This window comes from Sminthopsis crassicaudata, chromosome 6, assembly GCF_048593235.1.
Source record: "Sminthopsis crassicaudata isolate SCR6 chromosome 6, ASM4859323v1, whole genome shotgun sequence".
Taxonomy (NCBI): domain Eukaryota; kingdom Metazoa; phylum Chordata; class Mammalia; order Dasyuromorphia; family Dasyuridae; genus Sminthopsis; species Sminthopsis crassicaudata.
This window is the reverse complement of record NC_133622.1, coordinates 1,491,384-1,507,912: the sequence shown is the minus strand read 5'-3', so window position 1 is coordinate 1,507,912 and position 16,529 is coordinate 1,491,384. Positions and strand designations below refer to the sequence as shown.

Here is a 16,529-nt window from a genome sequence, read left to right as displayed (position 1 = left end):
CAATTTGAATATTGATAATGTATTTTCAAACTGAGAAGGAAGAGATTTACTTCTATGTTGTTGTAGTAAATCCACTAATTGATGTTAGAGGGCAAAGGTGATCATGGTCATCTCAATATAGGAAAAATCAAACAAAACATACTTAAAACACCAATTTCGTGGTAGCGTTTTGCTGTGTTCAATGACTGCCATTACCTGTTACTTGGATCCCAAAATCCCGTCTCTGTCATTTTAAGTCTTAATTTAAACTAATATAATCACTTCTATTATTTGAATTGTTCAGTTGGAGAAATTTCTTCTTGCAAGGGCTGGGCCAGTTATTTAAAATCATGTACAGCTTTCACTTTTTAAAAATTAATAATACATTTGCTTTATTCAGAGTGGGAGAGGGATGGAATTCATTATATTATAAGACAGATTATTTTGCTGGAACCATATGTTCTGCTCCTGATCCAGTGGTTTTTAAGCCTGATTTTGCCATCTTATAAGCTATGGCCCATTCCATCTGGGCAAAGGTGTCATAGCAAAATTAATTTTAGTTCATTTCAATTTAAAATGACATCATCTCATGCAATAGTTTTTTTTTTATTAAATGAATTATTTTGCCATTCAGTTAGAACTTCTAAATATGTATTTTGTTTGCATCTCTTTGCTTGTATGAAGTACAAAATTTCTTTAAATACATCTGTTATTTTCTAAATGCCAATTCTCAATCAGGTAAGGAACAACTCTCCTAATCCATGTACCTCCCCCTGAAACCCCACTCCTTTTTATCACAATTATATCTTCATTGGCTTCAATTATCATTTTATACCATTAAATTACTAGCATGCCCTTGACTAGATACCAAAGTCATAACTACTTCTATGCTCATACAACACAGGGCCATGCATAGCATAGGTTTTTATTTTTCTATTTCAGGTGATGGTGTTCTTCTCACACCTCATTAAAGTAAAAGGCTGAGCCTGCGTTCTTAAAGGATCTGCCAGTGGAACACAGTGTCTAGCAGGTTCTACTAAGTAATAAAGACTGGGTCCAAATTGGGGGGAGATGGGTTGGAGGGACAGAGACAGATTACTAACAGGGGCAATAGCAGTTCTTAATGTTATATAGAGTGGAATTGAAAGCTGAGTCAATGGAAGATTGACACCCACACACACACAAAAAAGATCCTTCAATTTTTTTCCCTTCTTCCCTTCCTTCCCTCCTCCCTGAAATGGTAGACAATTTGATTTTGATTATATATGTATTATCATGTAAAACATATTTAATCAAACTGTATAAAAAGAAACAGAAAAGGAAAACAAAATGAAAGCAATAAGGCAAAAACCGTATGCTGCAATCTGCCTTCAGTCTCCATATTTTTCTGAATGTGGATGGCGTTTTCCATCACAGGTCTGTTGGGATTGTTTTGGATCACTTATTGCTGAGAAAAGCTACTCTATCATTGTTGATTATCTCAGAATCTTGCTATTACTGTGTACAATGTTTTCCTGGTTCTGCTCACTTCCCTCAGCACCAGTTTATGTTAAGTCTTTCCAGGATTTTCTGAAATTTGCCTGCTCATCATTTCTTAGCGTACAATAGTATTCCATTATATTCATATAGCACAGCTCGTCCAGCCATTCCCAATTGATGGACATCCCTTTCATTTCCAATTTTTTGCCACTACAAAAAACAAACAAAAAGAAAAACAAAACAACAAATTGGCACAAACATTTTTATATGCAGAGGTCTCCTCCATCTCTCCCCTTTTAAAACTTTCAGATACAGATCTCTAAATGCTATTGCTGGGTCAAAGAGTATGGACAATCTGGTTATCCTTTGGACAGAGTTCCAAATTGGAAAGCTGAGTCTTTTAATATATATCTTTCCATTGAAAAGAGGTATTTCCCCCCTAGGTATCATCATGTCTCTGTGATTGTCACTTTATTTGTTCTTTCACTGAGATCTTGATCATGGACCGCTCTCATGTTTTATACTGGGCCATTTAGGTTAAAAGCACAGCTTCTACAGTAGGTTTACACAAACAAATTAAGCCGATCAAAGGAATCTGTCAGCCTGCTACTGCTGCCTTTGTGCAGCAATTCCTACGTGTGAATTGCTTAGTCTTTAATCTTGTTTATTTCCAGCGAGAAGCAAATTGTCACTTTAATGAATCCTGCCTCAGCTGAAATATGGCACGTCAAGGGGAGCAGCTGCAAGGCAGAGGGGCTGCCGTCCTTCTCCCCTCTTTTTATTCCATCTTTTCCTTTAATTTTTTCTCTTTCTCTTCTCTTGTTCTTTCTCTTCTTTCTTACTCCTCTTAAATGCACACAAAAGCCTACAGGGAGGGGGGTACTGTCTTTAATAGACTAGGGAGGATACTGTCCCTAGCATCTTTGGGCAGAAAGAACCCCACTTTCTGAAATGGGCAGCCCATATCCTGAGCCAGCCTCTTCCTGGCCAGTGTTTTTGGTTGTATGCCGTGTCATATGTGACAAGGGAACTATAAGACTATTTGCACAAATTGCAGGGTTTATGTCTCAACAACCAACCAAGATCATACATGTGAAAGTCTTCTCTGAATATTAAGATTAAACTTAAGCTCAATGAATATAATTGATGCTTGCTGTGATCATTAGTAAGAACAGATCAGAGGATTTAGAGTCAGATTTAGATCACCTATTGACTTTCCAGAGCAGGCAGGCAGCTGAGCCCCAAAAAGGGAAAGTGGTTTGTCCAAAGTCATGTAGACAGTGACCAAGATTGACCCAAGAATCCTGGGACTTCCAATCCTTGCCCTATTCCTCCGCTAATGATTTACATCTCTCCAGCACTTTAGGGCTTACTAAACACTTGGTTCCCAGTAAATCTGTGGTAATGTGACCAACCAGGAAGATTACATCGACCAGCCATTTGCTTTCCCTCCCTCTGGCCTCAGTGTCATTCTCTTGCAATGAGACTACTCAACTAAGTTGTCCTGAGGGTCTCTTCCAACACAAACCCCAGTGAAATCAATAGGTGATCAGTCTTGGTATAGTTTCATCCATTTTCCAGATGATAAAACAAAAGCTCAGAAATACTAATGACTGTCCCTAATACTCTTTGCTAACAAGCATCAGATTTGGGACTCACACTTGGGTTTCCAAGCCCCCTGTGTCCAGTGCTCTTTCTACTACACCTCACTGCCTTTGTTCTTATGTGTATTCTCACAATCTATTTTGAGGCTGGCAGTATGTGTTGCTTGTGGTTGGCACCTATCAGAGAGAGGATTGCTGTGTGATGTGATCTTAGCTTGGTAACTGCCTAAGTAAATAAGTCTTAATTGCCTCATAAATCACACAGCCAATCTCTAACTTAACTATTTATCAAGAACGCCGAAAGAGCGCCATTATTCATAAGAATGCATCTTAGTGGAACCCGGGAGTCTGGGTCCCATTTGATTCATTCCTTTTAAGAGTTGCAGATTCTGGGTTCTCATTCTAAGGTGGGTGTCCACCTCCAGAATCACAGAAGGGATTTCAGGGCCCGGTTCCTAGCCGTTCAGTCTCTGCTGAGAAACAATCCTCTCTGCAATCTCTTCACCATAGGGTCATCCAGCCTTCCCTGAAGGCCCTCAGGGAGGGGAAACCCTCTTCTTCACCTTTTCTTGGATAGTTCTCATTGTTTGGGAGCCAAAATGGGACTTCCCCCTTCACCTGGGTCTTCTACATCTGCCTCTGGGACTAGACAGAGCAGACAAATTCCTCTAGCTCAGTCCCTGTCCAGTTTGGCCCAAAGGAGACTGCAGAAGGAGCAGTTTCTCCCTTTCTGGGCTCCAGGTTTGCCTGGCTTCTACCTCCAGGATGCTCTTCTGATTACCCCAACTTCTTCTGGCTCTCACAGTCCATCCTGTAGCCTCTAGCCCAGCTCATTGCTCTGACATTCCCCACAACTCTTCCCTCTTCCATTTTCCTCCCTGATTTACCTCGTTTTCCCCTGTTAAAATCTTTGTCTTTTCCCAGAAGCCCATGTTCTCTCTGCCCCTTCTGTCCACCTCCCACTTCCCAACTTAAGCATCAGCATCCAATGATCAACTGAGAAGGTTTTAACCTAGGTTCTAACCTAACCCCTTTGTTATTCTTACTACTACTACTAATAACAGTTATATATCACGTAAGGTTTGAAAAGTGCTTTGTAAACACTGTCTAATTCAGTCTTCACAATAACCCTGGGAAGTAGGTACAATTTCCCCCTCTCCTCTGCCTGTCTTGGTATCCTAAACTGTAAAATGAGGATAATAACATCTACCTCCCAAGGACATTGTGAAGATCTAGGGAGATACTTTACTTAATGGTGCTTAATAATTGCTTGTTTCCACCTCTCCTTCCTTTAGGGGTAAAGAAAGTAAAGCAAAGGTGAATGAAAGGACTGGTCTAGGGAAATAAAGCAACTAAGTCTGAGGCAAAATTTGAACTCAGTTCTTCTTGAGTCCTGGGGCAAGTAGTTTCTGTACTTCCTTGCTGCCTCAAATGAAACAATTAATGGTTCAGAAATATTAAGTAATCTGGGTCTCCTGACCTCCAATCCAGTGGTTTTTTTCCTCTTCTCCTCACTGGCTCCTCCCTCATTAGAACTTTATTTTATGTTCTCTATGCACTTATCATAATTTAATTTTTGTTATAATTACTAGCAAGGGCTCTGTTTTGGTTCATGTTGACATCATTCACAAGGCATACTAACATGAGGACTTTATTAACCATTTGTGTACTTCTTTGTTGGTTTATTCATACATTTATTCAATCATTCCTCCATTCACATATTCACATATCCGTTTATTTATTTTACATAGGCAACTCTTAACAAACAATTGTTGAATAAATGCCCACAGAGAGTTGTGTGCTATTCTTTAATTGCTTTCTGATTATTGAGCTTATTAAAAAAAAAAATCTTTGACTATGGAAAAGCACATTATTTCTTTTTCTTTAGAAGCAGCCTGGGGTAGTGGGAAGGGCCTGGGCAATGGAAACATAAGACCTTGATTCCCAGCTCAGCTCTTAATACTACCCATAAGGCCAGGAGTAAATCAGCTGATCATGAGGAGATCCATCCTTGTTCCCATTTGTAAAATGGAGGTGATAATAATATGATCTGCCTCTATGAGCTGGTTTGAAGAAAGCATTTGTGAATCAGAAGGTGCTTTAAAAGGTGATCTCTTTTTTTTTCTCCCATGTTCCTAAAGCATCTAAAGCAAGGCCTCTGAATATTGATGTGTACGTGTGGCCTGAGTTCCTTCATCATTATTTGAAGTCTGCTTTTACATTCATAGAATAAATGCATAGAACAACAAAGGAAACTAATAATAAATACAATTGTTTTTTATTTTAAAAATGAGAACTTTAGGTCTAAAGACACAGCATCTATACATCTACACACATATCCACTCAAATATGTGTGTGCATACATATATATATATATGTCATGCATATAGACCATATATTTAAAAATATAAATGTTTTTAAGAGAGAATGCTTATTGACTCTCAGACTGAGAAATATTGATCAGCAGATGCTTCCCCACTACAAGCAATAAAGGAGCTATTGAGCACCCAGTTGGGATAAGACTGGGCAGGCACAGAAGATTCAAGAAGATATTAAATATAATCAACTCTGCCTTTATAATCAAGTTAAGAAAGCAGAATCTAAGCAAAAAAGTGGTGATGGTGGGGCTCTGTGCCATAAGTTTTTTAAAAAGCAAGTGTTGGTCCCATTGTTCTCTGATGAACCACGTTTACATTCCCAGGTTGATTCTGGACAATTTGGAGAAGAATGTTAACAAATGAGGGTGTGTCCAGAACAGTACAACCGGAATATTCCATAATCTGATAGTTGCATGATAGGAATATGGACTCAACAAACTCCCAAAGGTTAGCCGAGAGAAGACCGAAATCTCAAATCCAAACCAGAGCAGGAAATAATGGTTATCTTCAGGAATTTCATAAGGATTCTGATTTTAGTAAAAAAAAAAAAAAAAAAAAAAAATGAGGCTCATTCTGCTTGCCCAGGAAGACAGATCTAGCAACCATGATAAGACTTGTAAAGAGGCAGATTCAGGTTCCCCATTCGAACTACACTGGACTGTCTCAGAAGGTGATCAATTCCTCACCACTAATGGTCTTTTTCAGAGGAGGCTGGAGGCCCACTTGTTAGGGATTCCTGTTCAGGTAGGTAGTTTTGGATGCAAATAGAAATAGGGTAAGCAATCTTTTCATGAGGTTCCCTATGGGTGTTGATTTAGTTTTAAAATGTAATTTTTTTTTCTGTTTCATTGTTTTGTTTTTATTTATTTTTTATATCTCTCAATCCCATTTGAATGGTTTGAGTAAGTTTTTGGTCACATCCAGTCCATGGCCATGGGCTTAATGCTTCTGGACCAAATGATCTCTGACTTTCCCTTCCAACTTTGAGAGTCTTTCCTTTGGGATTTTCCCTTTTTCTCATCCAAATCATTGAGGTTGAAATATGTATTCTACAAAATCATCTAACACTAGGGCTGGGAGATGTTGTGGCTTATCAAGGGTTACCAGAGTGACAGTAGAGCAAAAACAGATGAGAAAAATAAATAATTCACTGATTACACCAAAAATAATTATAATCTTACTACAGAATCCATTAAGGGAAAAACAGAATTAGCTTAGAAAAGCTGTCACATATTCTCCCCACTGAAAAGCAATTTGTTATAATGCAGATATGAAAAAAGAATTTTGGAAATAGAAAATGAGGTGTTGTATAAACAGCATGGTGCTTTACAAAGAATACTGGGCAGAAAATCCAATTCGGGTTTCCATACTGGCTATATCTTCAATAGTTTGGACAAATGATTATACCTCGCTTAGAAAATAGAAGAATATCTTGTAATTGCAAAAACACATCATTGCAAAACATCTAGAAGTCAAAGCTGAATCAGTAATTCAATAATGATTTCTTAGCACCTCTACCTTTAGCCAAATTAGCCACTGAGAGATCTTTCTAGTTATTGTCTGTGTTATTGTTTCCTTTCACTTCTTGAGATCTGGGATTTTTTTTTCCAAACCAGTAACATGAGACAATTATCTTTCAGAATTTGTTCAGCGAGGTAAGGACTTAATTAAGACTTCTCTGGCTCGTCGGGAGGCAGTGATAGAAAAGATGAGTTTGGCTCACAAACAAGAGAGAGTGCATCTCCTTGGAAAAGCACAGAAGATGACTGACCTTGGAGAGATAATTAAGGTAATGTCCTCCTAGTGACTTCTTGAAAAATCCTATTTGTTGTCAATCAAACCACCCAAAACAGCTTTCCAGACCTGGATCAGGTGGGGCCATGGGCAATCAAGAGTGATACCTCCTAAAAGAACTATCAAGATGCCCCTGGACCTCCTCTCATTATTTATTGACAGCTGAACACTCAACAGATTAATGGGCAATCAGTGTCTTTTAGAGTTTCCATGGAATAAAGAATATTTACCCCCAACAAAATTAACTTCCCTAAGCTCCCAATGGCATAAAATGAGCCTCAGAGCATTTAAGATACCACCCTGTCCCTTGTCTTTTCCATTAAATATTCTATACATATATTGACAGTGATGTAAAATAGATATAAATATAGATCCATATTAAAGAATTTTTAAAATTAAAGAACTTGGAAGTCAAGGCCTGGGTTAAGTGTTCTGGGCCAGAACTGTACTTGAAACAAGGATTCTTACAAGGTTTTAAGTCAGTGGAATTGATAAGACAATGGTTATCTAGTTTAGCATGGTGATAATGGTTCTCTTAGTACATAATATAGTTCTACAAGATTCACACCTATGAAAATGTAATTATAAGAGAGCATATAAGCCAGGGGGGACGCAGAGACAGATTCATTCCATCCTCCACCTTTGTGGTGGCTGGAGGCTGAAGCACAAGCCCTCGGACTCTGAGGACTTCATTCACTTCATTTCACACCACCTTGGTGGATGGCCTCTTACACTTCCCCCACTGAGACCAAGGCCAGTCCGAAAGGACCTCCAAAAAGCTGCCCAGCCCCAGGCAAGGAGACAAGACTTTGAAGGATACAATAAAGACTTTTGGACTTTAACACCTGGCTATTCTTGTGGTGATTAATCTGCTGAAAAGAAGGCTGGTCCCAAGACCTCCAGAAAACCAACAAGAACACTACAGTTAAGAACCGCTCGCCAGGTTTGGAACCTTAGGCAAGGTTTCTTTTATATCCCTCAATAAAAAGAGAGATTTGAAATAAGTCATCTGCAAGGTTCCTTCCAGCCTTGACGTTCTATGTTCTGGGGTCTGTTCTATGTGACAGTCTGTACTCTACCGTGTCTTCTAGCACTAAAGTTCTTGGTTCTAAGATCCCTTTCAACTTGGACATATTGTTATTCTGTGACCATCCCTGTGCCTGTTGTGTCAGTAAGTCAATATATATTGATTAAGTCCTGTGATGTGCCAGGCACTGGGTTAACTGTCAGCTAAACAAAGCCAGGCAAGGGAAAGTCTTCTGTCCTCATGTTTGTGATCATTGCCAAATGGGAGTGACAGCATGTAAACACGTGTACAAACAAGCTTTTCGAAGGGTAGATTGGAAATCATTAACGAAGGGAAGGAACTAGAATTAAGGGGAATCCGGAAAACCAGGAGGTTAGTTGGGGTTTTAAAGAAGCCAGTGAAAGTAGGAGGCACAGATGAAGAAAGGGAGCAGTACGGATTTGCAGGACGGCTGGAGTAACTCAACCATCTACTCAAAGAAAGAATTGAACGATGGACAATTCTACTCTTTATCAATGTCAGTTACTCATCTATGTGTAGAACCTTCAAGACCTTGCAAAGTGACACTTCTTTCAATAGAGTAACCAGCCATACCTAGGGTTGAGATGCAACTTAATTACCTTAACATCACAAGGGAACAGTGATGTATCACTGATATAGAACCTCTGGCTGAGGAAAGTCTGTCTCCCAATGAAGACGGCAACTTCTTTTCAGTTTACAGTCTTAGTAACTGGCCCAAGTGATCTCTAACTTTGGTAGGGAGGTGGTCAAAATCCAAAATTTTAGTAAAGAGTCTAATTAACAAGAAGGCATAACTTAAAGCACATTGGATTTGGAACGAGGGACTTGGCTACAAATCCCAGGTCCACCCAAATATTGAAAAGTCCCTTTTCCTATCTGAGCCTCAGTTTATCTGATAAACAAGTCCAAAGGTCCAGAGGTATCAGATATATGACTACGATACTCCTGAGTGCAGCCCAATCTGAAATGGAATACAGTGGGGAAAATTTAACAAAATAAATGAATAAAGAAGTATGAAAATGCATGAACGTGGCAATATGCAGCCCCCAGAGGTACATATGCTTTAGTGGACCCCATGTCTACTTTAGTTGGACGTCACTGATCAGATGACCTCTGACGCCCTTTCTGTTCCAAAACCTTGCAACCCTGTGAAGGGAACTAGATTTTACCTATGCCCGTCTCTGACTACTCTGCCTTCTGAGCACTCGAGGGAGCTCATCCAGGATAGTGGAGTATCCAGTTAAAATGAGGATTGATTCAAGGGAGCAGAGATGTTTACTTCAGAGAACAGAAGAGTCAGGGAACAGAAGAGCTTCTTTAAGTAGGTGAAGAGTTTGTTTAGCCCTTTAGTCTATGGAGCCCCAGAAGTCCAAAGAGGTGATGGAAGAAAACTGCAGGAAAATCCTCCTAATAGTTAAGAGACATCCAAAAATAGAACTGAAGGCTTCTCGAGGTGGCCAGTTACCCTCCCTCCAGGCCTTCAAGGAGATTTTATCTGATCTGTTTTTGTAAAAGGGACCTTTTTAATAAAGGAGATTTTTTCTAGATCCAGTTTGGATGAGACAGCTGCCAAGGGGCTTTCTGACTGAAATTCTGTGACTCGGTGACTCCGACTTCCATCCCTCCTCACTGACTTCTCCATTCTTTGCTGCAAAAAGATGCTAATACTCTCTGAAATCCCAAGTGTCTTCCTTAATATCTGATCGATATCAGAGTGTGTAATTCAGCCTCTCTCCCCAATAACCAGGTACTGCTTGGAACAAGACAAAGCCCAGCGTGCTGAGACTGCTGCTTCCCTCATAATTGCCAGCATGTCACCAACCTCCCTAGTTATTTTTAAATCCAGACTTCTCTTTCAAGAACAGAAAAAAATGCAAGAGAATCCTGACTAGTCCCAAGAACACCCATTTAAAGTATTTGTTCCTCACCCCTCTCCCCCAATTCTCTACCAGCTTTAGTTTTCAAAACATGACTCTATTGTAGTCAAATAGACTGTGTGTATTCAATCAATTTGACTCTCAGGTTCCCTTCTGCTTTTGCAATCCTTCTGTTGGTGATCAGTGCCAGGTTTGGGATTTCACTTGGGGAGTTTGCTAATGCAATTACTGTCCCTCAGCTGTAAGGCTTTCTGTCACAAGGTCTCCAGCAAACCTGGCCTTTATAGGGCAAGAATTCAGAATAGCAAGTGTTTATTGACCTGAAAAAGATAAGTAGAATATGTCACCATGTTTTATTTATTTATCTGTGGTGACGATTTGATAGTCTTCAAAGCCTGGGATGTCAGACCTGGAAAGGGCTTTCAAAAATAGTGTCATTTGGACACAAAGAACAGAGAGTGTTAGTGCTAGAAGGATAATTCATAAACTCTCTTCACACAGACAACACACACCATTCAAGCACAAGGGCCTATTAACATACAGTATGGAAAAGGAAAATTGGAAGGTCCCTTCAAAAACAGCCCCTGGAGTATTAGCTTACAGATGAGCTAGTTCAGACTCATTTTATAGATGAAGTGACATTCAGGTGTAAGCAGTGGACAGAGTTTAAAATCTGGATACCCAGAATTCCCATTGTACCATGTTGACCACCCTCCCCAAAGTAATACAGCTATTCTTATAAAGAATGCTCAGATTTTGGAATAATATTTGAAATCCAGAAAGATCAATGGGGGCTTTAAGAAAAGAAAGGTTTTTTTGTTTGTTTTTGTTTCCCCGGCCCCCCCCATAGGTAAGAGTTCTCTAAAAGTGCAGTAGCCTGCTTCAGGGGATGGGTACATTCCCTCTCCTGAAAGGTCTTCAGGCAAAGACTGATGACCATTTTTTCTGGATGCTGTGAAAGGATTTTCTTCTTATATGAATTACACTAAGCAACCTCTGTGGTTCATCCCTACTGTGTAATTCTGGATATATTTGTTGGCAGGCCAGCCTAAAGAGTAGAGTCACATTTCATATTGTTCGGGAAGTCAGCAGAAGTGAAATCTGGACACAGGCAACAATAATTACTCTCATTCCAATGGTTTTTAAACTTACAAAACGACTTTTGTTATGACATATCTGTGCAGAAGATACTTCAAGTAGAATTCATTCATTTTACAGACAAGAAAACCGAGTCAAATGACTTGCCCACAGTCACGGGTGATTAGTCAATGTTGAAACTAGAATACGAAGCATCATCTAACTCCACTTTCTCATTGTGCTACATGCCATTCAAAAGTTTTCCATCTAGAACCTTCAGGCACAGCCAAAGCCATCGGGCGTATTCCTTTCTCAGCACACCTCGTTAATTAAGTATAAATACACTGGACCGGACTTTATGGATGTTTTGTCCCTTCCTTTGTGATTCTGAAAAGGGTTCTTTCAACTGATCTCTGTTCTGAGACAGAAACTCAACTTCTCAGAGCCAAAGATGAACATGTACAACTTAGAAAAGTATTGGGAAAGTGTTTTGCAGTCTTGGAAAGAGAAGCCTGTAAGAAAACCAAACCCAACGGGGCCATATTTATGAAAACAGCTTCACGTGTTCTCACTAGCCATCTCTCTTCATAATACTTTCAGGCTTATCACCAAGTCCTGGAAAAGCAGAGATTAATTCGTTATGATCTTGAAGAGGAGGATGACATTAAAACCACTGAGGCTGTCGCTGATCTCTGCCAGGTACCATCCTTTTTTTGTGTATGTGAGTAGCAAAAAAAAATCTGTGAATTAATATTCGCATGATGCATTAATCATTTCCTCCCCCCCCCAAGTGGGCTAGAATGGGAAGTGCCAGGACTTGGATTCAGGAAGACTAGGTTCGAGTCTCAGCTCTGCATTTTCTCAGTGTGGCTATGGGCACTGAGGCACTGATGCCAATAGGTTAATAATGCTTCTCGCCTCAACGTGCTAGGTTGCAGTGGGGAGAGTGTAAAGTTTAATAAAGAAAAGAAAGCCCAAAAGAACAAAGGAGCCAAGTAAGAGAAGAAGGGGATGGGTCTAGATGTGCAAAAAGTAATGGGGATTGAAGATGCTGATGATGATTACCCCAAGTGTAGCCAGACACGTGAAAATGGCTCCGTGAGTCTCGGGCTTTCATGTTGTCAATCTTTAAGTCTCAACTCTACTCCTACTAATAGAAACCCTTTTCCTCGGAACACCCAATGGGGTCAGTGGTGAACCATGCAGGTTTCCGTGCCACTGGGCCAGACTTAATGTTTCTGGAGTGTCTTTTGTCCTCTATCTGGCTCCAGCCAGTCTCCTTAAAACATACCTTCTCAAATTGATGTCATGTTACTTTCCCTTACCTAGGCTATGTTCTTGGGATGTGCTATTAAATTTTCAACAACCAAAACTCCTAAAAATATATAAAATAGACATTTAATTTTAATCAGCATTATTTTTCCTCATTTACTTTATTAAGTCTGGAATTCAACCAAACAGTAAATCAAGTCCTGATTTGTAGCTGATTTCCCATATGTAAGAATTCACCCTGAAAATTTAATTATCAGCTCTCCTAAGTTACTTCAGCTGGCTTAGGTTTTAGGCAAAGTGGCTTTTGCACAGATTATTCATATATCTAGAATATTCTTTTTCCTTAAAAAATTATCTTGAAATACTTTGTTTCTTTCAACACAGCTCAAATGCAACTTCTTTCCTTTCCTTATATCCTCAGTAATTAATGTTCTCTTTTTCCCCACCCCCCCAAAAAATCTTTGCATTTATTTTGTCTCTATTTTGCATAAACTTTTCTTAGTATGCATCATTTCTCTCCAGTAGAATGTCAGCTTCCTGAAGTTAAGGATTATTATTTTTCCTTTCTTTTTATCCATAGCACCTAGAAGGGTTTCTTGAAGAGGAAGGTATTTTTAAAAATGTTGTTACACTGGAGACTTCACATATAAAATTCTGATAATATCTAAAAGTATTCCTGGAGAAATAGGGTCACAACTAGGGAGGTTCTGAGAGGCTGGCAAGCCACTAGCAGGAGAGTGATACTTGTCGCCTGTAAAGTGTGAGCTTGATGGTCACCACTAGGAAAAGAATTGCTCCAAGGGAGAAGTCAGGAGCTTGTTACTAAAACAGCAGGATAGAGAGAACAAGGTAGATCAGGTATCACTACTAAAGACCAAGAATCCCAGTTTGATTTACCATCTTAAAGATGGTTACTATATAGTGAATATTAACATGTAACACATCATATATTACTTAATATTGTATAGTGTCATTATATTATATGATATGATATTGTGATATGTCACATTATTAAATAAATCCAAATTAAATTTTATAATATGAAATAATAAAAATAATTAAATAATAACACCAACATAGACCCTTATCTTGATTGGAGGGGAAGGGTTCTTATTTTGCTAAATAAGGTAGAGGGATGAGTACTCTGTGAGGTTTGGGGGAGAACCACAGGAATATTTCAAAAACTCCATGAAGCCATAAAATTTTGCTATCTCCTAAAACTGCTCAGGGAATATGACTCCATAAGGCAAGAGCTGGATTTTCTCTGAGTCCTACCTGGGGAGTTCTACAGCTTCACTATGGAATTCCTACGTGGTTCAGGTTACAAGCCAAAATCAGGATGTTTCCCTCTGGTTTCTCTAAGTGTTTCTGGCAGGATTGAATCGCAAATGGGATGCTGGATATTCAGTACCAGGATGGCGATTGTCGTCACCCAAAAAGTATGGGCATAGTAAAATATTGCTGATATTAGAGTATCTCTAATGATAAACTAAATCAAGAAACTGACAGTAAAATAGCAGACACTAACTACCCCGGTCCCTTTTCCCTAATGAGTATTAGGGCAAGATCAATCTCAATGTGTTTCATGAATACTGATTTCACAATAAAGCTAAATCCTAGTTTTTGGCTTTAATGAATCAAGTCAATTTGTCTACTCAAACCAGACTTGATGTGGTTTTTTTTGGACCTATTACATCATTTTAGTGGGAGTTCTTGAGGACCTTTATGTATTCTGCATGTGTATGCGAGAGCTGTATCATGTTAGTGGAAATAGTATTGGATTTGGAGCTGGAAAAACTGGACTTGGGTCCCACCTGTGCTTCTTATGATCTGGATAGCCATTGGCAGGCCCATTGCTCTTCTCTAAGCCTTAGTTTCCTCATCTAAAAAAATTGAAGTAGCTGACCCTTCCAGAACTACCATTCTAGCACAATACTTATGTCTGCTCAGGCCTACTTTTTGCTGTTGTTGAGTCATTTCGGTCACGTCCAGCTCTCTGTGAGCCCATTTGGGATTTTTTTTTAGCAAAGATAGTAATAGTAATTCACAATTTCCTTCTCTGTTAGGATTACGAGGTGCTAACTCAGGTTGTCTAAACAATTCTCTAGGTCAGAGTTCACACCTTTAGTTCACACCTTTAAAAGGAGTTCTGAAAAGGAGTTTACACAACTTTAAAAAGGAGCAAGTTCATTGTCTGTAGGAGTACTCACAAGTCCATTCTCTGGGAGAATAGAAAAAGGCAACATTGAGCCTGGAGAGCAGTCTAGACTGGGACATTGAGTTTGGATGGCAGTCTAGAAGGAGAGGTCTGGATTGAGTCAAAGAGAAGACGTCCCTTGGATTCACAAGTCCAGCAATCCCACACTTTTGGAGGGGAAGGCTCCAGAAGCCTCCCAAGAAACCTGCTCACAGAGGAAAAGATTATACAGAAAAGAAACCTCCTCCCAGAGAAGGATTTCAACTGAGAGATGACAGAACTTTACACTTCTCCATCTCATTTCACAAATGAGAAAACTGAGGCAAAAAGGAGTTAAGTGTCTTGCCTAAGGTCACACATCTGGTAGTGATATTGAACTCAGAGCCTCCTGATTCCAGAGCTAGGGCTCCATTCACTACACTACCCAGCTTCTCAGGGTATCAAGGTAGGCTCAGGTACCTGTCAAAAGGCAAACAATGAGTTAGCCAGAGCTGAGGCATAAATATGTGAGCTTCTGGTCCCCCGTTCAGACACAAAGCTGCTTCATCTATGAAACAGATCATTGAAAAAGGGGGGGTGTACTATAAAATCCATTTTGTACAAATGTGTCCCTTCCCCAGTCCAAGCCCCGAAGCTCACATTTTTAAAACAAGGCTGCATCATGGGATACTGACAATTCCCTGAAATCCAGCGTGCCGATTTACTTCCTGGGCAGGGAGTCAATAAGATGACTTATTATGATGGAGAAATGGAATGAAGAAATGAAACGGCCTCTTCATGGCCACACAGCTAAGCCGTACTGAGTCAGCCTGAAACTCGGGCCTCCGGACCATAAATGCTGAGCTCTTGCTATCATGTCAAGCTTTTTCTCAGAACTCTTCAGCACATCACCCAAGAGTGACAATAATGAGACAAACTACCATGACTTTGGGGATGCAGCCAAAGCAGTTGTTAGGGGAAGTTTTATAGCTCTAGATGCTAGCGTGAACAAAATGCAGGAAGAAGATTCAGGAAAAAGGAAGAGGGAAACTAAGTTACTAGAATCAAAATGTATGACCAATGAGGAGGAAATTAGAGCAAGCATTAGGAACTATTTGGCCCAATTGATGCCAATTGATTTGATGAATCTAAATGCAGTGGATGGATATTGACAAACAACAATGACGTGATTCCAGGCAATTTGGACAGACTGGATGGAAAGTGCATTCTATATCCAGAAAACGATAGAGGCTGAATGTGGATCAAAACACATGATTTTCACCTTTTTGTTCAGTTGTTTTTTCCCACCCTCGTGTCTTTTTCCTCTTAGTCTGATTTTTGTTGCAAATATGAAAATATATTTAAGTGGCTTACACCTAAAAGAAATTCTTCAGCCCATAACAGAAGGCACCTAGGTGGTACAGTGAATAGAGAACTTGACATGAACACCCGAGTACAAATCTTGCCTCAGAAACTTGCTTGAATTCAAGTGGACCAGTATTTACAACTTAGACATGGAAAATGATCGCTGAGCTGAAACTGGAACCAGGGACAAGGAACCTCCTCGGCTTGCTTTTGGAAACTTGGTTCAAAATGATAGCAAGAAAAATGTTAAGTGATACAAGCATGCGACTTAGTGACCAGAAGATAGTTATAAAGCAGCCCTTGCATGAGGCCCCCAGCAGCTTTCAGTAGAGCAATTTAAATAGGATACAGTAAACATGCTTCATTCTCAGAAGCTTAACCATTAGCAAAGGGATATTTGCAGCTCATGAAAACCATTTATCAGGACTTGGACAGAAGCTTCCCTCTGCCTCAATAGAAGAAGCCTCCAGGTCAGCCAAA

General features: G+C 39.6%; 1 protein-coding gene across 3 annotated transcripts in view; it reads left to right on the top strand.

The window, feature by feature from the left end:
- Nucleotides 1-16,529, top strand: part of EVC (EvC ciliary complex subunit 1) — a 107,551-nt gene that overhangs the window by 43,492 nt on the left and 47,530 nt on the right. For all 3 annotated transcript variants that reach the window (XM_074274144.1, XM_074274143.1, XM_074274142.1), the window contains exons 10-11: nt 7,081-7,229; nt 11,837-11,935. In XM_074274144.1, coding sequence (XP_074130245.1) covers nt 7,081-7,229; nt 11,837-11,935 — 248 coding nt within the window. The remainder of the gene's footprint in view (nt 1-7,080; nt 7,230-11,836; nt 11,936-16,529) is intronic.